Source organism: Serinus canaria, chromosome 3 (genome assembly GCF_022539315.1).
Source record: "Serinus canaria isolate serCan28SL12 chromosome 3, serCan2020, whole genome shotgun sequence".
Lineage (NCBI taxonomy): Eukaryota > Metazoa > Chordata > Aves > Passeriformes > Fringillidae > Serinus > Serinus canaria.
The window spans coordinates 37397047-37419974 of record NC_066316.1 but is presented as its reverse complement, the minus strand read 5'-3'; the positions used below and the strand labels follow the sequence as shown (position 1 = coordinate 37419974).

The 22928-nt window shown below is 35.2% G+C and overlaps 1 protein-coding gene across 3 annotated transcripts in view; it reads left to right on the top strand.

Moving 5' to 3' along the window:
• The window catches only part of SDCCAG8 (SHH signaling and ciliogenesis regulator SDCCAG8), a 104777-nt gene that overhangs the window by 2154 nt on the left and 79695 nt on the right, over positions 1 to 22928 (top strand). For all 3 annotated transcript variants that reach the window (XM_050972223.1, XM_018916283.3, XM_009091988.4), the window contains exons 2-11: positions 4584 to 4745; positions 4852 to 4934; positions 8406 to 8519; positions 8917 to 9042; positions 9335 to 9475; positions 10839 to 10903; positions 12628 to 12816; positions 14866 to 15004; positions 17600 to 17752; positions 20090 to 20224. In XM_050972223.1, coding sequence (XP_050828180.1) covers positions 4584 to 4745; positions 4852 to 4934; positions 8406 to 8519; positions 8917 to 9042; positions 9335 to 9475; positions 10839 to 10903; positions 12628 to 12816; positions 14866 to 15004; positions 17600 to 17752; positions 20090 to 20224 — 1307 coding nt within the window. The remainder of the gene's footprint in view (positions 1 to 4583; positions 4746 to 4851; positions 4935 to 8405; positions 8520 to 8916; positions 9043 to 9334; positions 9476 to 10838; positions 10904 to 12627; positions 12817 to 14865; positions 15005 to 17599; positions 17753 to 20089; positions 20225 to 22928) is intronic.

Genomic DNA, 22928 nt, shown 5'->3' with positions numbered 1-22928 from the left:
GAGCAACTGATTATTTCAGTGCAGTGTCCTTTGTTGCAAATGGAAATCCCTCAGAAGACAGGGAGCCTGAGTGTTCAGTAAACTGAGTCTGGTGGCCAGAGGACAGAAAGCTGGACCAAAAAAATCTGATTAAGACCTAACTGGTCTTAGAGCTCAACAGAGAGGCTTTGATAAATAACAAAGGTTTTATAATGTAGCTTTTCCTGACCTTGTATAATGAAAGTCTTTAATGCTATGTGTAATACTAAGTTAAGAGGGTGGTATTTGTACAGTTGGAGTTATTAGGTTACTGTGTAAACTTCCATGTTTGAGACAATTTCAAATGAACCTTAAAAACTTTAGGGGATAATATTTCTAATTAAAAGTTTTCAAGGGAGTAGAGGTATTTTGTAAATGAGAGTAAGCAGTGAGCTGCTGTATTCATATTAATGACTGAAAATTGACAGGCATAATGTGAATGTCCAATGGGCCTTCTACTACACCACTGCCAAGAGCAGAGTGTGATGCCTTCCTGTGACTTTCCTCTTTTCTCCTAACAGCAGTAAATTGGGAGTACTATTTAGAGTCCAGTTCTTTGTTTCTAGCATATTTCTGGTTTCTTAAACAGAGAACTATTAGCTTCTATGTTTATGTTGAGTTTTTTATGTTGCCTCTTGAGTAAAGAGTGCTGGCTCACTGTTGGACTTGAGACAGTATAAGAGCAGGAGCAAAGGAGGGGCACACAATCCTTTTTAGGATTGTTACTGAGCCTGATACACTTGTCTACCTAAAGTCTGTCTTAGGATATTGTGGAAAATACATTTTGTATTCCACTGCTTTGCTGAGTGCAGTGTCCTACATAATTTCAGAGATGCAAGCCCTAAGAGAAACAGATGACAAGATAAGACTTTTCTGAATGAAGTTTCTTTTTGTGGTTGTTTTATGTGGTTCCAAAAATAAAACAGGAGAGATGGGAAGTCAAAGCCATCTTAGGAAAAGTGAATATGTGGCCCAGTTTCCATCACTACAAGTTAGCTGTCACTCTGAAGCAGCTTAGAGTTACATTCCTAATGGTTTTTTGCTTAGGCTTTTTATTTTTATTTGGCAGGTGTTTCGAGGTATTCTTCTGAACTTAAAATGTTTTTTTAAGGGTGGAGAATCTGCCACAATGAACTTGGCAATGAGATTTTCACATGTGAGGGTTTCTATAACTTAGGCAAATGCTTTATGCTCTGCAGAAAGGGCTGGTGTAGGAGCTTGTGACAATGACTGCTGCAGCTGTGCTTTTAAAGATGATAGCTTGGTAAAAGTTATGCTGAAAACTACCTATTTCTCATTAAAAAAGAGACCAAGAGACCGAATCAGAAGGATTCATTATTTTGGAACAGCTGAGCATTTCAAAACATCTTGGGATCTTTTGAGGCCTGACTAATGAACAGCCTGGTATTGCTCATTGCTGCATGTAAAATCCTAGCAGCACAGGTAGTGATAGACAGGATACTTTTAGTCTCAAAACTGCCATATAGTATGTTACTTCCACAGTAACATGCCTGTGTTTGGCAGCCAAGAAAGAAGAGCTGAATGTCAGAATGGGAAGTAAAGTAAGTTCCAAGATGTGCTAAGCACAAAAAATCCTATAACCAAATTCTCAGATTCAGTATTTTTCAGCAGTTACTTGACTGAAAAGATATATGGTATAATATTATAGTTTTTTTTTAGCTGTCAATGGAAGCAAATGTTGATCTAATTTTGGACAGGAAGGTTTTCTTTAAATGGCTATAATCTTTCTGCTTTCACTGGTGTGTCTAATTGTCTAATTTATCAGTTACTGTTTCCCAAAAAGTCTACCGTGATTTGCTTTGGGTTTTTTTAAGATCTAAAGTATCAGTGTAATTCCTTCTCTAATTTTCTAAGGCTGTTTGCTGATTGGGAACCATAATGGCAAGTGATGCCATTTGTTGAATTTGTAGCCAGTAACAACATGTTCTTGTAGGCATTATTAGAACTGGACTGTTAGGTTTGGGTGACAACTTTTTCATAGAGTTGCCATTTGTTTTCTTCAATTTATGCTGCTTAATGATTCTACTGGCTGGAGTTATTTTCCATGCCTTTCAGGCAATTTTCTTGTTTTGGATGATTGATTCTTTTGCATAGAGAATTTTCTATGGCATTTCTGAGTCCATGAATGAGGTAGCTTTGGTGCTTTCATTTAAAGGAGTACTCTTTAAAAAGAGTTCTGTGCAGTCAGTGCTTGAGAAAATATCTCTTGTTTAGGCAATGCTAAACTGGTTCAATGCCTTTTGGGTTTTTTTTCTGTTTTGACTTCAATGTCAAATTGTTGTTACACTGATTTTTTTTTTTTTTTTTTAATGTATTGAGTTTGATCCATCAGATTTGGGTGCTACCTTGTCATTTTTCATTATCGTCTCAGATCCTTTGAACACTGAAAACCAAAGGGCTTAATAGTAAGTTGGTTCTTTTTTTTTTTTTTTTGAAGTTGCAATCCACATGAGCCCAAATTCAATTATATCATCAGCTGTTCCAATAGGAAATAGCACTTCAATGATGTTTTAGCATAGAACAGGAATACATGTTTGGATTTTATTTGTAGAGTCCTGTTAAGACATCGAAAAGACAGGTGCTGATTGATTTTGATATGCAAATCATAGTGCTGCATGTGAGCAGGTTTTGAAGTATGTTTTTACTGAGGCCATGTTTCTATAAAATGGACTATTACAGGAGTAGCTTAACTGAAACAGATTGAATTGGGGAGACTTAAAAATTAATTGCTTCTGAATTCATTAAAAAATTAATCATGTTCTTTGATGTCCTATAGTTTGCATCCACAGTGGTTTTTTAAGATTTCTTTCATATTTAAAAAGAATATTTTTACATTGTAAGAAACAACAAATATGGTCTTTCCACTCCTTGGTATATTGTCTTTTATCCTAATGCCCAAAATTATATTCCTTACTTTGGAAATAGAAAATACAGTAATGTATTTATTCCCTTTTAGGCATCCAGTTCAACTCTTACTGAAGTAAGTGTTGGATCTCTTGTATCTGGTGAATGTAAAGCCACTACTGGGACCTCCTAATTCCTGGTTTCCCAGTGGAGTGTTTTGCCTATGACAGCAACATTAGTAATTTGAAGACAGGCAAGCTTTTAGGAAATTTAAGGAAATACTTGATGACACTTTCCAGAATATGGTGACATTATTTCAGAGGCAGAAAAGTGTAGTCAAAAAAAAAAAAGATTGGCATCAGCATGCCATTGATAATGGTTTTAATTGTGTTTCACTGCTACTGGCCTGTATGTTTATGGGGAAAGAGGACAGAGTGTAAGATCTCTGTCATCTTTGTGAATGAAGTAATAGCTTGGAGTTCAGAAGCTGTAATACTACAAAGAGAGAGAAGTTCTGAGAAAACCAATATATATAAAAGCTTGGTTGTTTCTGGTTTGGTTTGTTTTGTTGTTTGTCCCTTGGCTAGGGAGCAAACACTGGTACTCTGGGGTTCTCTGGCAGACATCTACAGGGAATGGGGAAATGAAGGAACTTTAATGCTCTCAGATGACACACCACATGACAACTTAAATGACATTGAACACTTCTTGGCAACAAATGGTTGCAACATAGTTTGCTAAATATCTAAGCCATTGCATCAGTGAGATACTTCTGCCATTTCTCCATTAGCTCTTCCGCCCTCATCGCATCCTGGAATGCTCAAGAAAGGGTGAAGAGCTTAAGTATGCCAAAAGTGAAATATTTGACCTAAACCCTTCTTTTCTGAGTCATTGCCTTGTAAATGATATTTGGGTTTGTTTTACAAAATCTTGTCTGTTTAAAATAAGCTTATGATTTTCGTGAAGTCAGCTGAATCAAATAAAAAAATAAGAAAGGAATATAAGGAAAAATATATTGAACATTAGATAAGACCTTTACTGTATCATCTGTCAGTAAGTCAGTTCTTGAAAATATTTATATTTATGTGGATAGAGGTTTTCTGTTTTGTTTGTTGGGTCTTTTTTCTAGAATAGTATGTGTTGTTATTTATTTTTCACACTGTTCAGAAGTCATTGGTCTTTATTAAATAACTGTTTTATGGTGGCTTGGTTTGCTGAGTTATTACTTCATTTACTCAGGTATTTGTTTCATTGTGAGACATGTTGCTTTGTAATAATGTGTGGTGGTATCACTAAAGTGAAAAAACATTTTTCTTGGTTTCCAATCCTGCATACTGTAGAAAATGTAGCATGAGTTTTAGGTTTATTAAAATGTATGGAAGCTAGGAAATATTTTAGGGTCAAGTATATTATTACTTGCGCTACTGCAGTGTCCTAATGTACTGAGGGGCTAAGATGCTATGTGTAGCTTTTCTCTGAAATATTAGTATTTAGTAAATATTTTGCAAATATGGTAGGTTTTTTGGCTGTTTGCATTAGCTAATTGCTTCCAGTGGCTGAGTTTAGGTCAGGTAGTCAAGCCAGACACATGCTGAATGCTTGTAGTGCTCTCATGTTTTTCCCCATTTAAAGTATCAGCCAGTAAATCCTTTCTTTTATGTTGTTTTTTGTGGCTAATGATGTGGTTGGGTTTTTTTCAGAACGTGCCAGTGAAAGCATCTCTCAACTGAAACATGCCTTGGCAAAAGGTGATGGCCCTGGATTTGACCAGTCCTCTGTGGAGGGGGACAGTGACAATGCAGACAGGGCCAGTGATGACTGTGGGACTGCAGCCAGTCAGGAACTGCAGCACAGTCATGCAGGTAAGATTTCTCTGAAAGCAAATGGTTTAAACATTGTTAGAATTACAGTAATTTCAATTTTAAAAGTAATTATTTATTGGTTATAATGTTTTTTATCTCTTCCTAGTTAACCAACTTAAAATTTTGTTGCAACACCAAGAAAGAACGGAGAGTGAAGAGTGTCCCTCAAGAAGGAAGAATTCATTCCATGTATGTTTCTTCTGGTCTCATTTGTGTTGTTTGAATAAATGTCATGTATGTTGATTTTATAGTATAAAGAGAAAAAAAGAAACATTGAATTGTTTTAACAGTTTTAAATATGGGAGCTTCCTGAGGCTATGACCAGAACTTGGTATCCTTATGACCATAATGGGAGAAAAAGGAATCCGTAATACAGGGTTTATACTTTTCTCCTCTTTTTGTTGGCCATGTAGCGTGGTTGTCCATCCTTTTTGTTTTGATAACACTTGGGATAGACAACAAGGAAAATTTTCTGAAAAAGCAGCCTCTTTTTTCCTTTGACTGTACCTTAAGGATTCTAAGTGTCCTTCTTTTGCTTTAACTATGCTTTTTCTTGAAAGAGTTAGAGATGCTCATGCAAAAACAGATTTTGTAGTTCTCTGCCAAAATGCAGTGGTCTCTGTCAAAGTTTGTTTACTCCCTTACAAGGGCTTCTCAGATGCTGCTTCATTGAAGCAGAACTGCACCAGAGTATGTGTGATGCACCATTCAGTTACAGAGCAGCTGGGAGTTGCTAGAATCTCCACAGAAAAATAATTCAAAGGCACTGCTGCAGTTTTATCTTTTGATGGCTGACACTGAATATTTTTGGTTTACACTAAGCAAGACAAGCAGCTCTTTGCTGTCAAAGTTAACAGCAGAATAATCTAAAACCTGTATTCCTGCTGTGTTGCTTTCAGCCTGTGTAATGAGCCTAGCTCTGCTGTCCTGATGTTAAGGAATTTTATTTAAAGTTAACTTTATTGAGTGTTCTAAGATCCATGAGTTTAGTATGGTTGCCCTGCCAGGTATTTTGTCTCATAATGGCATGGGAAAGAGTTAGTGTTTTTTAGCTCAAGGGATTGATGGATCATTGGATGACTTTGGCATGACATGAATCAGTATCAGTTTGGAAAGGAGGAAAAGAATCTTATATTTATCCTTGGAAGGGAGGAAAAGAATATTTTATTCCATCTTTGGTGAAGTTTTCTACTCACATTGGTAAGTTTTACTAGAGTGGGGAATTTAGAAAATAGAATACTTTTATCTAAGAAACTTGGGATAGTGCTTTCAGGGAGTGGATCAAAGGATGGAGGAATAAACAGAGAAAAAAATGGGAATTTACTGTATTGGTACAGTATTGTCCCATTTTTTCTTCTAGAAGAGTCTGGTGAGAGACATTCTGTGTAGTGGTGGCTTTACTCTCCTTTGCAGCTGTCCTCCATCTGCTTGAGGACATGAAAGTGTTCTGAAGGCAGACCACGTGTAAAGCTCAAAAAAATGTTGAACTGCAAAAGTGCACACACACCAAAAATAAGCCCAAGCCCTCATAAAATATGAGCTTGTCCAGTGACTTACTGGACACTGCAGAAATGCTTCTTGTTAAGAAGAATCCAATTTTCCAAAGGTCAGGGAAAGCAAACTTAGACTATGAGTAACCTTAACCTTTTGCTTTGAGTGATGCTGAAATACCCGATGACTGCTGAATAGTAAATGACTGCAGGATCTACTGCTAAATATAACATTTCACAAAAGCTATACACTTTCCTAGCCTTTACCACACTTCATGCATATAAATAATACTGTTGCAACAAAATTCCCTTTTCTTTCCCATAGATTAAAGTTGCAATAGACATCAAATTATTAAATCCTTTCTTTGATTACACCCAGATGGTTGTGCAGAAATTTCCCTTTTGCTCTACGCTTTATCACCTGAGGTCAAGGCCCAGCAAGATTGCTTCATATAACAGCTGCAGTTCTGCAAGCTGGGTTTTGGCTCACCTAGCTGCACCCAACCTTTGTTCCTGACACTGTTCCTATAGCTGGAGATGTGATGGATTCCTGTTGTCTCCTGCCAGTTTAAAGGATGGCAGAGTTTCTGTAATTCTGTGGTTTAGATGCTTGAGATTTGAGACATTCTGGAAAAGTACAAGGTGGGCCAAATTATTTGTGATGTTGTCAAAACTGTTTGTCACCGTGTTGAATGCTGGCTTCTAGAGCTGCTAAGTATTTATATTTTATAAATCCTTTTCAATATTAAGTATTTGAGTGTGAACAGCATTTCCAAGACTCAGGCATAATTGTTTGGTAATTCATACTGATCAGATGTGTCTTTCAGTTCTGATTTTAATATTTGGCCAGATTTAAAATCATACCTCTCCAGACCTCTGTTCTTTCACCCTGTTACACGTTATATTGTGAGAACATTAATTAAAAAATCCCAAATCAATTTACAATCAGTTTGTAACAATTATGTTGTTAAAAAGGTTAAAAAAAAAGGTCACAGAGGTCTTTTTGTGTTGAGAATATATACTGCCTGTTACTTTCTTTTTAGTGAAAAAATTCCTTAGCACTATTGTTTACATTACAGTGATGTTTCTCAGTTTAAACATTAGAACTGTTTCTCAGTGAAAAATAATTTGAATATAAATGGCGTTTTTCCACATTTTTCTAGCACTGCTGTGGTGTAATCTTGTCAGGGAGGCAGCTGGAGGTCTCAGCTGCAAGGTGTTCATTACGTTTTCAGAGAAGAGGGATGGATGAATAGGAGCCAGAGAAACAGATGACATACAAATATTATCAAGGCTATTTTATAGATACTTTAACAAGTGTGGTTTCTTTTTTGTTTTAATTTATAAAGTAGTTAGGATTAAGAATTTAAATTAGGAAGAATTCTGAGTCACTAGAACATGGAGTTTATGTCTACTGAGCTAGGAAGAATATGTGGCAAATTTGGAATTACTTCTCTAAAGGGATGTTTTTTCAGATAGTTCTGGGTATCCTCCATTTGTCTCTGCAATCCTGGTTCCACATATCTCAAGAGTGTCCCCCTCTTTATAAGCCAGTACTTATATTTGGTATAATTGGATTGTAAGGTTTTAGTTGCTAGAAACTTTCACCTCACCCGAATTTAAGGATTATACCTTTATAAGCATTGGACAAGGAATTTTAATGCATTGTTGGCAGCACCTGTAGATAAGATAACTAGTACATGTAACAGCCATTAGTAACTTGGTTTGCTTTTTTTATTTTGCTTTGTGGGGTTTTTGTTCACATTTGGTTTGGGTTTTTTTGTTTTTGTTTTTTTTCAATGGTGAATATTTCAAAATTAATATTTAAAAACAAGGATTTTGTAGGTTTCTGAATCTTTGATCTCTTTTAGATCTCAATTATATTTAGGAAATATATAATGGAATTTTTTTTTGCACAAAAAGGCATATTTGTGATCCAAAATCATAGGTGTTAAAATTGAGTGAGTTTCAAAAATAGGGATATGCATAAAGATAGTTGTTTTCCTTCAGAAGTGTGAACTAGTGTTAATGGAAATGACTCCATAAACAATTCTGTGTGCATTTTGAAGCCTTACCAGAAAACTGTAGGTTGTATTCTGCGTGCAAGCAAGATCTTACTGCAATAATGGAAAACCAGAACATAACACATGTTGTTCTTTACTTCCTTTAGAAGCCCCCAGAAGCTGTGCCTGCAGATTTACCAGCCCTTTTTGATCTTGTTCCTATAATCACTGATCAGTCACAGTACATTAAACATTTGGAAGCAGAAGTGAAGTTTTACAAGGTATCTGATAACTTTTTTGACCTACTAAAACCCTGGTCCCCCAAAAGTAAGAACTGCATTAAAAGCAGCATACATTTAGATTTGAGAATGATTGCTGTAATGGCCAAAACTGAGCCAAATGCAGTTCAGTACTTACCCTGTGTCTTGGTATCTGGTATTTAAGGGTCTTTAAAAACATTTTTACATCCTGTCACAAATACAAATAAGCAATTTTTTTGGAAAGATTTATAGCAATTTAAGCTGCAAAAATACAAAATCTCTCTTTTGCGACTTCTTAGTCTCTTTAAAAGGGTTAAAATATTTGAAAATGTTAGTCTAGACTATTGGTCTCAAGATGCATTTCAATATTGTTAGCCATGTTAAGGAACCTTTTAAATGTAATTCCTTCATCCTGTAGGAGGAGTTGTGTGGGGTGAAAGATCAAGAACAGGCAGTTCTACTTGAAAATGAGCAACTCCATCAGAAGCTGAAATTCTTAACTACAGAATACATGTTGAAAGAACAAACTCTTCTTGATGCCTCAGTAAGTTTTTATTTCTTATTGCTTTAATCAGTGCTCAAAGGATCTGGCCAAATTATTTTTATGGAGGGGTATACAAATGATTGTCCGCAAATGGAGTTTTAGTCAAAATGTAACGAGAATTTGTAAATATGGATTTCCTTGGGTAGCATCATTATCGTAGGTTGCTAACCTAATTAAGTTGTTTATTGGTTTTTATATTCTACTGAAGATTATAAGATTCAGTACTTAAGTAACTTTGTTTAAAAAACCAGCCTGCATAATCATAACTGAAGCATTAATACTTTCATTTTAGGCAAATACTCAGAAATCCTGGCCTGTAGGTGGTAAAGACCGTAGCACACTCCAGCCTGTCACCTCCTCACTGGCACATAACAAAGATCAGGCTTTTGTGGCAGCAGCTTCTGGAGACAAAGCCAGATGGCCTGTAGAACTGGTTGGTATCACCTTTCTTCACAGACTCCTACCTTTGCAAAATTGTTCAGCTTTGTTATTCCAATTCTGATGATCAGCTTTTAACAGACACAGGAGAAGTTTTAGTTGACTGAACCTTAATCTGAGCTAATTTTATTCTCTTAAACTTCATCTTCTCATTATACCCTAATTAATATTATTGTGCAGTTAGGCACAGATGGCAGGTTGTATCTACAGATGATGATTTCCCAGAGATAATTCTCGTTTAAAGATGATGGCTTCACTGTACTTGGGAGATTCCTAGGAGTAACACAGCACCCAAGCAGGTGGGAACTAGCTGGTGTAATATAGGTAGCCCTCCACACAAGCTCTTTTCATAATGAGCTGTTCTGCTCCTGGAGCAGTTCAGGCTCAGTAAGGTACAAAAGTAGTTTTGTGCAATCTGCTTTCCCTTGGATGAATTACACACCTTGTGCTTTTAGAGATAAGAGGAGTCCTAGTATTTTCGAGATTATGTTGTTTATTCCTGTATTTTTACTTTCAGAGGATATTAATTTTCCTTTTGCTCTCAAGTAGTGGGGTAGTTTTGCTACCTTTTAGGAAAAAATTTGGCTAATTGAAAAGTTTTGATATTATTCATGTGCAATTGTGTACTGTGGAATTTACATGGTACTTTAACTATATGGAATTTGAGGGTTTTTTCATAGAAATATATAGTTTTGGTGGTTTTTGTACTAATATTTTATAGCTGAAGACCTCAGTGATCACTGATGCCTGCAGTTGTTTGGAAGCAGTTTTTTACTGTAATTGCTATTTTCTTCATCTGCCACATTTAAATCAGGAGAATCATGTTGTTTGTTCTAAGTGTCATAGTGAGCTAAATTTGTAGTGCTTTATCTGGTTTTGTTATCACCATTGTATTTAACATGGGTGTGGTTGATTCATATGCCTAGTTCTTCACCAGGTATATGAAGAGTAACTCACTGTATTATGAATAAATAGCCTGTGTACTTGAAGTTCTTAATAATTATGTATTAAGTTCTTAATAATTATGTATTAATATCTGCTGACTTGTGGGAAAGCAAGAGCAAACTCAATACATGATTATCAGTTTCTGTGAATCATTGTAGAGAACTGAGGAATGCAGTTGGAAATGAAACAATTTACCATATGAGGATCTGGCAAAAAACCTTATTTAGAAACAAAAAATGGGAGGGTTGTTCACTTTTTAAACTTCCAGAAAAGTGGAATATTTAGGTTTCTCTGCCACTAGTATTTCAACAGGTTTATGTCCTCGGGGGAAAAGAATGTGGGTAAAGTCTAGGTTTATTTATAAAGACTGTTATGAAGAAAGCAAGACATATCTTCTCCCGTCTTTTCTAAAGGAGAATCTGAAACTTCTTTATCAAGAAAAAGTCAATATCCTTGATGCTCAAATACAGTCTCTAAGGTAAAGTTAATTTCTTGTTCTTAAAATAATCCTTAAAAAATTGTCACTGCATAACAGCATGAACCACTCTTAATCTGAATTTAACCAAGAGAATGTCTGAATGTCTGAATGATAGTGTCCCTAAAAACTGGTTTTCTGTTAAGTTCTCTCAAATATTGATGTAGCAAAATTGAATATACTGCTTCTTTATAGAAACAGTAGCAATATAAAACATCTTTTTTACCCTCTTTCCTCTAAGAAAGGTCATGTAAGATAGACCACTCAAAGAAAAAAGAGAGGTTACAATTTTAACTTGTGTGACAACTTCCATAATTAGCTACTTTCTACTACTGTTTAATCATGTTCTTCCCTAAATAAATTATGGTTTCATATTTTTGAAGATGCTAGATGTTCTGTGCATAAAAAGAGTTATTGGTAGGGAGACAAGTTAAAAGAATGCTTTGGTGAAACCTGCAAAATGCAAAGCTAGTTGCCTTAGTGAAGGTAAAGGAGGATCTTTAATTTCAATCCAATTTTTAATTAGAATTAAAATTATAATCCTTTTTTTTTCCCCTCCTTGGCCTCAAGTGTACTCAAAAAATAATTATTGGAGGCTAAGGTTGTCTCAGAAGTTCCTCAAGTACATTATTCAGCCTGTGATTTCTCCCAAGAGGCATGATCTTGCAAACAGGAAGTTCTGCAAAACTGAATTTTATTGAAGTGACAAATTGTATTGCGTTCAGTGATATAATTCTTTTTTCCCTTTTAACTTCAAGGATGAATGTACACAGGACTTGCTGATTTGTGTCCAAAACTTTCCAACAATAGGTTTGTTGCACCATGACTGTTTAAGGATATACACAGAGCAAATTCTTTCAGGTTATAGTGAGTTATGTGCAATAGACCAAGTACTAAAATTGGAAAAAGTGCACAGAAGATTTTCCAGATGGAAATAAGAATGCACGCAGTGTATATATCATGTGCACAGTAAATGCAATGCAACCAGAATGTGTCAGACTTCCTGAGTGTGTGCTGCCCAGATGGCCTGCATAACAAACCCAAAGCTTTGGATTCATTGCACAATTTGTCAAATTGATCTATATGTGCACAGTGTGCATTTGTCTGGAACTTCCTGATATTAACATTTCTATTGCTTGTGATCCCCCCAGCCTGACACATGCTTGGAAATTCTGGAGAAAATTCTTCAGAGCACCTGGTAAAAATTTGGGAGACAAGTAAAAAACTTAGGCTGTTTTTCTGCACATGTGTTTGACCTCAGGTTGTGTATATTGCTGGATCTGAGTGAATGTGCTGATTCTTGTCTAGGGAGTAGAGAACAAATATGAAGTTAGTGATGTTATTAATAAAAGCAACAGAAAATTATTAGAGTTTTGAAATATTTATACAGCTGACTTTTTTTTTCCCTAATAATGAATATTATACTCTGTTCAGATGAAGTGTAAGCCTACAGGTTTTTCATCTAATAAATTTGTTTAACTTCAATATTTTCTGATAATATGGGGGAAGAAACAAATGAACTCAGTATTGTTTTGTCTATTATTAATTTTGATTGGGCAGTTCAACTGTTATTTCTCTGTTAAAGTCTTCCTTATCCTATTGAAATGTGTAAAATACTGTTCATTACAGGGATTCTTACAGTTCTTTTTAGGTTGCATTTGTAGTTATATATTGTATATGAATATGACTTGTAGAAATGTCTAATTTCACAAATGTCTTCTTTCTAGAAAAGACCTTTCAGAATCTCAGAAGACATGCAAAGATTTGGAAGGAAGGCTGAAACACCAGAAGTCACTGTTTGCAGCCAGGAATTCTGGCCAGGTTGGTGGTCTGTGCCTGAACTGTGCCCAGCACGAGGCCATTCTTGCACAGACTCACTGTAATGTCCACGTGCAGACCATCGAGAGGCTGACGAGGTAGGTGCTGGGGGTATGGGTTTGTGTTGGAAGCACGGCTGCTTGCATTAAACCTTTCAAGTCTCAATGTGCTGCGTTACATTCATAGAGAGACATTCATTTCTGGAACAATGCACTCCCAAGCTGCAGTCATAGTGCTGAAATCAGTGAATGTAGGTCCCAAGCACTTCAAAATCCACAATAGCTTTGCTACTTACTTCAAGTGGGAAAGAATTTTAGTTGTTATAATGTAATTATGATACCTTGGGCTGACCAGGTAATGAGACAATTTACAGTCTATTTCCTGTACTTTTAGTACAAACAAGTCCTTCACACTGTCAGCACAAATATTATGCAAGTCCATTCATTTTGATTGATTAGTTTTTGCAAAAGTTCATTATAATTATGTAGTTGGAAGTTTGTCTGGCTCCACTTTATTCTCTTTACCTCTGAGGAACTTGTTAGATACATCAACAATAGGTTGTGTGCTTGGGGTAGGAACCTCTGTAGTAGTTCCTCTCTGACTACAATAAGACAGGGAAAAGAATTTCCATTGGACAAAAATAAATGAAATTATTTGTTGCACCCTTTTTTAAAAAAAAAATACAGCTTTTATTTAAATATTTTTTTTAAATCACAGCTATATAGGCTGGATATATGTAATTCAGGGATCCCAACATTAAATTCTTTTCCTTAAAGAATTCTGTCGGTTAATTAATCTTCAAAAAAACTCTCCCTTTCTACTTGCTAGTAATAATGATAGGATACTGCAACTTTCTCAAAGTTTGTTAAACACCCTATTTATTATCAGGTCTATTTATTATCAGATATCTGAAGCTCCTTGGAATTTCTGAAGTATTAGAATGAGCCTGAGATGGAATAGTGTGTCAGTTAGAAGCAGGGAGACTGAAGGGGCATAGAACATGTATGTACTTGGTCAAGTGGGTGCTATCCCTCTGCACTAGGTGGTTATTGCCAGGATTTATGTATTTTTTTCCTATTATCAAGTCAAAAAATTTTCTGGCAAAGCTCTATTGCTGAGAAGTCATGTTTCAAAATCTGCTTTTGTAACAAAAGTAATTATTTGTCACAGATGTTGAAAAATATGAGCAAACTGTAAATCAGTACATTCTTGTCCTCTTATATTACGATGAGCTTGAAATAAAAGATATTAATTGACCTCTTTATCTTAAACCATTATTTCATTTGGAAGTTTAAAAAAATCTAAAGCTATCTCCACTTGCAGTGCAATTTATTAAAAACAAGGGTATTTCAGTAGGAATTTTCAAAGGAACTTTATCCAATTCAAAAATGAAATGAAATTTCAAAGTATGACTGATAGGTCTCTGGCAAATACAAAAAAATATGTTACCATTTTACACAACATTGAGAACCCAACAATTTTCAGACAGAATCTTGATCTGCACCTAATCCACAGACAACAGATAAAAGTTAATTTAAAAGCTTTTTAACACATCACAATAATGAAAAGGTGAAGTCAAATATTACAGTTTTACCAACTCCTCTTTACCATTTCGTACAGATTTTAGTCTTAGTGCAGAGTTGTAGAATCCAGGTGTCCTGTTGTTTGGCTTAGTTCCAGTTTGCAGCAAATGGATTTAGATTGTTATTTGATATACTTAGAGATTAGTTGTTGAACCTAACCCTTCCTTTTTATTATTTTTCCCTCTTTTACATTTAATCAGAGTGTAATTCCATATTGCCTTTATTTTATTATTTGCATGGATCCCCATTTTGTTACGGCAGCAGAATGTGCTCAGCTTCTGTTCATTAATGACTTGGGATCTGCTATCTTTACTGGCAATTTCTCTAATGGTCCATCCTTTTAAAATGAAGGACTGGTTGTCAAGCTAATGATATTTTCAGTATCTGCCAAGCTTGCAATATGCTGTCTTTCACTCATGAGTTTTAGTTTTGCTTTGCTTACCACTTTGCTTAAGCCTTTCATCTGTATGTATTTTATATTTGGTATACCTGTTGTTAGGGATTTTTTCTCTTACAAAAAGAAACAGAAGAAGTATCTGGGTTGTTTTTTTTTTTAATATGCAGAGAAAGAGATGACTTGATGGATGCACTTGTTTCAGTGAGACAGAGCATAAAAGAGATGCAGCAAAGAGAATCTAATGCTTGTAAGCAAGTTGAACATGCTGTGCAAATGGCAGAAGAGGCCAATTTTGAAAAAACAAAGGTAAATCCTTCACGAAATCAGAGCTTTTTAGTGTTCTAATCTAATGCAAATGTTAATTAGTTTTCAAGCTAATGAGAGAATGCATGCATAAGGCCTTTGTCATATTTTAATATAATGTAGATTTAAAACAACTGCACCATGTGACTGTTTCTGAGCAGTAATATGAATTCTGTATAAAAGTTCTTAAATTCTCATCAATACTATGAGGAGTGTTGCATTTTTTAATTGATGTACTTTCACAGCTAGGTGATATAAATTGAGTTGTAGAATTTTCAAAGATGTTCATGATATGTAAGAGGATAATTTTGACATCACCCTTCTGACCTACTCTGGAAAGAATAGTTAAAATATTTACAAACAGTTCTTTTTTGCCTCAGATGACAGCAGTGCAAGAACTGATTGACTATCAGAGCTCTTTGAAGATGAGAAGCCTTGTCTAATGCTAAGCTTGTCTAAGCTTCTGGTGTTATGTGAATAACAGTGATAAAACCAGTCTTGATCTAATGCTTCTGTTAGCCCTAGTTCTGTACACAATCAGCCTATATTCACTTAAATTATTTCCTTGATAGTTGGTGACATCTACTGTACTATTAGTGAATTACTGTGGAATTGAGAGAGGGCTGATTTGGTTTGGTTTTCATAATTGAATGCAAACAAGATTGATGTAATTGTTCTATTGATAAAATTGGTGGTTTTTATCCAGTGCTGTAAGAGAAGAGTGTGTGCTTGTAGGGTTGTAGGTTGAAGCACTACCAGTTTGCCTTCAAGGCTGAATAGTAGTCTGGGGTTTTTTTTCATGCCACTGTTTTAATATGAAAGAACAGGAAAAAAAATTTTACTTATACTGCATTAATTTTGCCTTTTTATAAGTACTGGTATACCTTTTGGTAAGTTCAAATCATACTTTTTTCCCCCTGTCCTATTCTACTCTTAAGTGCTCTTTTTCTTGATAACTAGCATGGAATCCCATAGAGCAGTCCACATAACAAAAATGAGAATTAATACATCAAATTTTCAAATACTATAATTGCAATTTCATCAGCCTGTTGTCCCAAAGTCTAACCTCAGGTGATTATAATTTGAAACCACCATTTCTTCTTGTCTTTTGGTTGTCTCTGTAGTTTTTGGCCTCTTGCTTATTGCATAAAGCAGGAAGGAGATATGTTTAAATTTACATAATTGAAGCAAAATCAGGAATAGATTTTTGACACAAAAGTCATAAAAGAATAATTGTTTGAACTGCTCGTTGTGTAGTCAGGACAGTGGAGCTAACAAAATACACATTTCTTCTTGAAATGCAATTAATGCAACTACTTTCTTCTAGAGTGCCATGTCTACCAAGCTGCAGCAGTTTTAAGCAGGCACTTGTTTGCTGAAGTTGATGATTCTTTTCTTCAGAAAAGGATTCAATGCCATAACAGAGGGATTCTCTTGCCAAAAGAGGATCCCACAGAATTGCCATAAAACTAATGGGGACTGTTAGAGCATTCTCTAAAAATCGTGGTTTAACTCGTACCCCTCAAGAATAGTCTGAAGCCAAAAAAATTGTACACAGGGGATTGGCTTTGAGTGAAAGAAAATTAAGCAGTTAAAAAAAAATATTTTGAAAATAAAGGGTAATGAGTTAGAATTCCTAAAGGGAGGTTACTCTAGCTTCTTTGAAGCAGAATATGCTGGATATCAGTGGAATGTTGGAATTAAATCTAGTTTATTCATAGGCTAGCAAAGCTCCCTTCAGAGTGATTTGAATACTTGGATTTACTTGTAATGGAGTAGTGTATTTCTGATTTAAACTGGCATAACACTCAAATTCTACACTTTGGCAGAGATACAGCAGCAAAAATAGATAAATATCTTCTTTTTTCCCCCAGCATTTTTAGAAGATAGCGAAGACAGTGTTTTGAGAGTGTTCTTGAACTTACATTTTTTTCTTTTTTGACAGAGAACCTATCTATAACCCTATATTTTAGCCCACAATTAAGCAATTAAGCAGAATTTTATGAGGTAATTAGTAGAATTAATTTTTGACAAACCTGAAACTTATTTATCAAACTTTTTTTTGTATCTTTACTGACTGCTTTCGGGTTACTTAGCGTTCTGCACTCAGTAATTCACTTCAGGAGAAGACTAAGTAGAAGTGCATACATTTTATTCATTTTTCCTTCAGTTCTTTAGTTAGACAGCAACCATTGTATTTGCAAGGAGTCAAATACTGGAGGCTGATTCTGGTGATATGCATTCAGGAATTTCAAATTTTAAATGTAAGGCAAGTAATCATATTTTTACAACAGCTACTTATTTGGAAAACACACACAGAAAAATTCTTCCACCTTTGCCATTATTCCTAAAAGCAATTACATTTCTCAGTTACAGTAAGGCATGTTAAACATACAAACCTACAAACATATACATCTGTTTCCATTTTGTTAGTCCTATTCTAGATGTTAACACAGTAGGATATGTAATTAAAAAATGCATTTAAAAGAAAAGACATTTCTAATAGCAAACTGGTTTCTTTGAAGATATTAAATTAATACCATGTTTGTTTAAGAAATGTAGGTTTCTTTCACTTAAAAAAATCCCAATTTGCTTAAGGCTCTAGTCCACTGTGAACAACTGAAAAGTGAGATGGAACGACAGAGGAATTATCTTGAAAAGGAGTTGGCTGCCCAGCTAAATAAGAGGGCTGATGAAAAAGAAGCACTGCGGCAGGAAATGAAGAAGGAAAGGGAGGACTTGGCAGCAATGGTATGAGTTGGTTCTTTCTCTGTTTGTGTCTTACAGTGAGTGTATCATCCTCTTTAAACTTCATTTACTTGTCTTTTATTTTTAGTTTTGGGTGTGAGAGCTCAGTCACTTCTACCATTTCTTTAAAGCAGTGGTAGAGAAGTGATGTTTTTAGTTTGAATAACTGGGTTTTGTGCTATGTCACTAGATACATACTAGGTTGGTGATGTTATGCACTTTATTTTAGTTTGCATAATATTTTTAATGCACTGTGTTAGAGTGAGAAAGGGTTAAGTAATGTGTGATGCAAGGTTTGTACCTAGTTTTTTAATAAAAATTATTATTTAGTTTGCCATGGCAAGCATTCAGAAGCTAGCACGTGTCAAATTTAGGATTCTTTGCTACTTTGATCTTATATATACATTAATGTTACAATATCATAATTTCAAAGTGATCTTATCATATGTTTAGTTTTCCCACCTGCAGAAATGTGTTGGAATCCCTCTTCTCACTCTTACTAATGTTTATAAACTCTCTGAGACAGAATCTGTCTCATCATTTATGCCACGACCATCGTGATAGTCTTGATAACCTTGTTTTAGGCTTCTAGATGCTGCTGTAATTTGAGTATAAAACATGAGGGTTTTCTGCCCAGTGGAGTCTACAGAGGAAAGCTCAAGCTAACAGCAGGAAGCCTGTGATAGAGGAAGCATTTCTAGTGTGATTAAAATGGGAAGAAATGTAGAGAGACAAATATTTCATGAATTAGTGGTTTTCACTTGTTTGATCTGCAACATCTTCAGCCATGTATGGGGGAGGTTTGAGAGGTTTGAAAACAACAGAGTCAATTTCTCTCCTGATTGAATACTTTTTCTTATTTTTTGGGACTCTTTTATAAATTGCATGTATTATATCTAATGATTTGGAGAGCACAAACTGAGCAAAATAAACCATTTAAGTGTGAATAAAAAACCTTCTTTGACTCCAATTCCAGATACCAAAACAGATATTAAGCACAGTGATAGGGACTAAGTGATCTTTAAGTATGTGAACTGATCATCAGTGATCTGTTGCCAGGGAAACTGAAATGAAAAAAATAATCTTCCACTGGAGACATTATTAGGCAATTCCTTGTTTGACTTCTTGCTATGTATTAGAAGTGATCCTGTTTATGAAGTTAGTTGCTTTATTATAGAGTTGATTTAATGCAGTGTATTCACTCCAAAATACAGCCTATTAGACAAGCATTTCATACCTTTTTTTGGTAGAATTTTTCACTCCATGTCATGACATTAGTTTGTATTTCATTACCCACTGAAATGTGTTTTACTGGAACCGATTCCCACTTCAAGAAGTTGTGCACTTTTTTTTTTTTAATAAATCCTGCACATACATTAAACAACATATAGTGACACTATGATGATGTCATGCCTGATAATTAAAGAGATGGGATGACTTTGTAGAAAATTATGATCTATGTTAATGATTTACACCTACATATGATTAACTACTTTTATATTTTAGGATTATGAGGTGGTAGAAATGGCATACTGTGGATCAAGTCAAGATTCATTTCAATATTTTATCGCTTACTTTATGAAATGGTTTATTTGAAGGGGAGAATTGGCATGATAGATAAACCAGGTGGATGTATAAGAAGTGAAAAATAGTTAGGAATATATAATCCACTAGGTTTGGATTTGAATTTCTGAAAGTTAACCTAGAACTGTCAGACACCATTATTTCCACTTATATTAGTAAGCTTCAGGGCTAAACAGCTGAAGGTTCACTGTCTCTGTTTTATTGTTACATTTTTTAATCATCCAGCAAAATTTCATCTGAATTACATTAGAATTTTTAATATACTAATTCTATATGAGTTTTTTACTGCAGTATGCTTTGATCTATAGTGTTGAAATGTTTTCGGAACTTGAAAATTAATTTAAGATCTGTGCTTGCAACAACAGTTTTCTTTAGAGGGGAACATGATGTGATTTGAATCAATCTACTTAAGGATGGAAAAGAAGGTGTTAAATAGTACTCTTACATTGCAAAATTAATGTAGCCAGCTGCTTCTGACACCTTGTCCATATTAACAATCCTGGAGACTAGTGCAGTTGATGAAAAGTTTCAAATAAACTACTGCATGATAAATAAATTAAAAACAGTGAACCCATTAATAAAATAATGTAGCCATATTCTGGTTTATTATTATTAATATAGGTTATCTTTTTATTGTACATGCTTTAATGTTAGGTATTTCGACTACACACAGTTGCTTTTGAGGAGAAAGTTCCATAAGAGTTTGATCTGTGGTTGGTCAAATTGCATCATTACAGTGTTCTTGGACTTTTTCAGGTGACAGCTTTGTCTACGGATGTGGCTGTTTTGGAGGCTCAAATAGAGAGAATTACAAGGGAAAAGAATTCTCTAGCTAACCAGTTGGAAGAATCACAGTGCCAGCTTGCGTCTCATGAAATGGAGATGAATAAGGTAAGCACATTAATAAAGGAGCATTGAACTTGTTTTTCCTTTTCCTGGAGAAGATAATCTTTACCTTGTCCATTTTCCTCTGTTTTGGTAAGGAATGTGTGGTAACTGTAGGCTTCATCTCAACATCCCAGAGGCACCACAGCTATCCCAGTTGCAGGAGTAAAAAAATAACTTTTTCCATTTCCAAGTCTCCTTGTCATGCAGAAGGTAACTTTTCTGTTTTGCAGCCTATGAGGGTCACTATTTAAAACACTATCTCAGTGTTTCAGTAAAGACCTGAGTTCGGTCTGAGTGAGACAGCCTAGACTTCAACAGTGTCCTCAGCTGCCATCTGTGGGACTTGCAGTGCTACAATAAAGGGAGCTATATCAAATCACTGGTTTTCAAGTTCTTTCCTTTGGATTTTTATGTAGTATACTGCTTAATTCAGTACTATTGATAGTAGGGCTCTTACAAAGGCATCTTCTAGTTAAGAATTCCAGCCTAACATGCATCTTGTGTAGATCATCACTCCTGGGTGCCTTCTTTTGCACATTTCTCAATCAATTAGAGCCTTGATGGGGGTTATAACATGAGAAACAAAAAAACCCCAACTTATTACAGCCTCTTGAAATGTCTGTATTCCTTACCAATCATCCCAGGGCTCATCCTACCTCCCCAGTTGTTGACTGCAAGGATTTGAGAAGCAATTTATTTTTTGGTCCTCTAGAGATTTCAGGAGAGGTTTTCAACAGTTCCTGTCTTCCCCTGCCACCCTGGCTGATAGAAAGAGGCAAAAGTATTGCAGAAAATTCACAGCAAAAAGTCATCCCAACTTACTAGAAACTTTATTTTAACTGCAAGACAAATGAGTATATTAAAAATGTCAGAATGGTTTGATCTACCAATTCTGGAACACACTTTTGGTCTCTCAAGCTGGGTTCACAGATCACTAGCACCAATTACAGGGGTGAGGAGGTTGTGAAAGAGGCAGTAGGTGCTGAAAAGAACAATTTTGCACCCTACCAATTTGAAGTTACCTCTCTGGAGATGATACTGTGGTTCTAGTCCCTGCTTCAGTTCATGTTCGTACAAAATTGAGCAGGTGGTCAACTTGCAATAGTCTATTAATTGCACTGTCCTGAGAGATTGGATAACTTCGTTTGTGTCCCTATACTAAACTGAGAAGTCTTGAAAATCCTGGAGGAACCTCCCAGCCACTAAGCTGATGCACTGTGTGCATCACCCTGACATTTTCATTGGCTATGTGACATCTTTGCTTCTGAATCTGACTCCTTGTTTCCATACTCAGTTTGCCATTATTAAAAACAGCAAATAACAACACTTAAGTTCTGAGTTTTATCCAAAATTTTGTTTTTCTTCATGCACCAGAAGTCAGGGAAAGAAAATATGGAGTGAGCCTCTATTTCCTTCATTCTTGAGGAGACTGAGAAATCCATTATTAGGACAGCACCATCTGCTGATTCTTCTGTGTTAATCCCTTTGTGCAGTGTGTGGAGGAGCTGAAAGAGAGGATTGCTGTATTTTTTTTTTAATTTCACTTGCAGGAAGTGACATATTGCATTTTGTTACATCTTTCAGATAAAGGAAGAAGGAGGAAGAAATCCAGGGTTTGCAAGCTATTAAGTTGCATCTCAAGATTTTTTTTACTTGCATATAATTTTTTAGTGTTTAACAGATGCTTTAGAACTTTGCCATTCTTCAGAGCATTTGCTGCTTTGCGTTATTTGAAATGTCTAAATTCACAGGTTGTCCTTTGAATTTATAAGTGATGCTGCTTATTGAAAGTTATGATGGTTTAATTTTTTCCTAGAGTGATTTCATTGCAGAATCCATATTTACATTTTCCCTACCTTTTTTTTAAGGAGAAAAAAAAAAGTAAAAATGAGAAGAGACATAAGACTGAAAAACATAAATTAATTTGGATTGTAGAACATGTGGGAATGTTTTTTTTTGAGAAGCACAGAGGATTGTAGCAGCAAATTAAAAGGATGTACATTTAAGGAGCAAGTGCTGAGAGAATATAAGCAAGGCAGGAAAGTAGAGTGAGTTGGAAGGAAAGTTACTAAGAGGAGCTATGAGTAAACACATTTGCATTCTCACTAAGGAATGTGCATGTATTTGGTTGGTTAATTAAGGTGAAATGAACAGGCACAAATTGGAGGTGATGGCACAGGGTAAGAACAAAAAGGGGACAGCTTAGATTGAAAATTGGAAGAATAACAACCCTGCACAGCAGTAAAGTTATGTGAAAGGGATTAGGGATCTTCTGGTTTTGTTTTAGCTTTTTTTTATTTCTTTCACTTTCTCTTAACCCCTTCACATTTCCTCTGAAGTTGATCCCAGATGGAAAGGATTGAGGGGGTAATATAACAAACACTCCAACAGCAGAGAATAATTGTCCTGTGTAGAAGTGATTTCCTGAAATGTTGCTTTGATCCATTTCTTCTGGACCACGTATCCATTTAAATTAGACTGTTTTTTTAAAGAATTGATCTTCAGTTTGCAGTAAGTTTGTAAGGCTCTTATGAAACTTTGAAAATTACTGTGTTAACATTTAAACAATTCTTTCTCAGCAGTGTAAAACTGGCAAGTTAAAATACACCTTTAATTAGGAGTGTGATAGATGCTTTACTTCTAGGTTTTGAAAGTGTTGACATAGACTTTCTTGGGATTTTACAGAGAATGAGAGAAGAGTATAAAA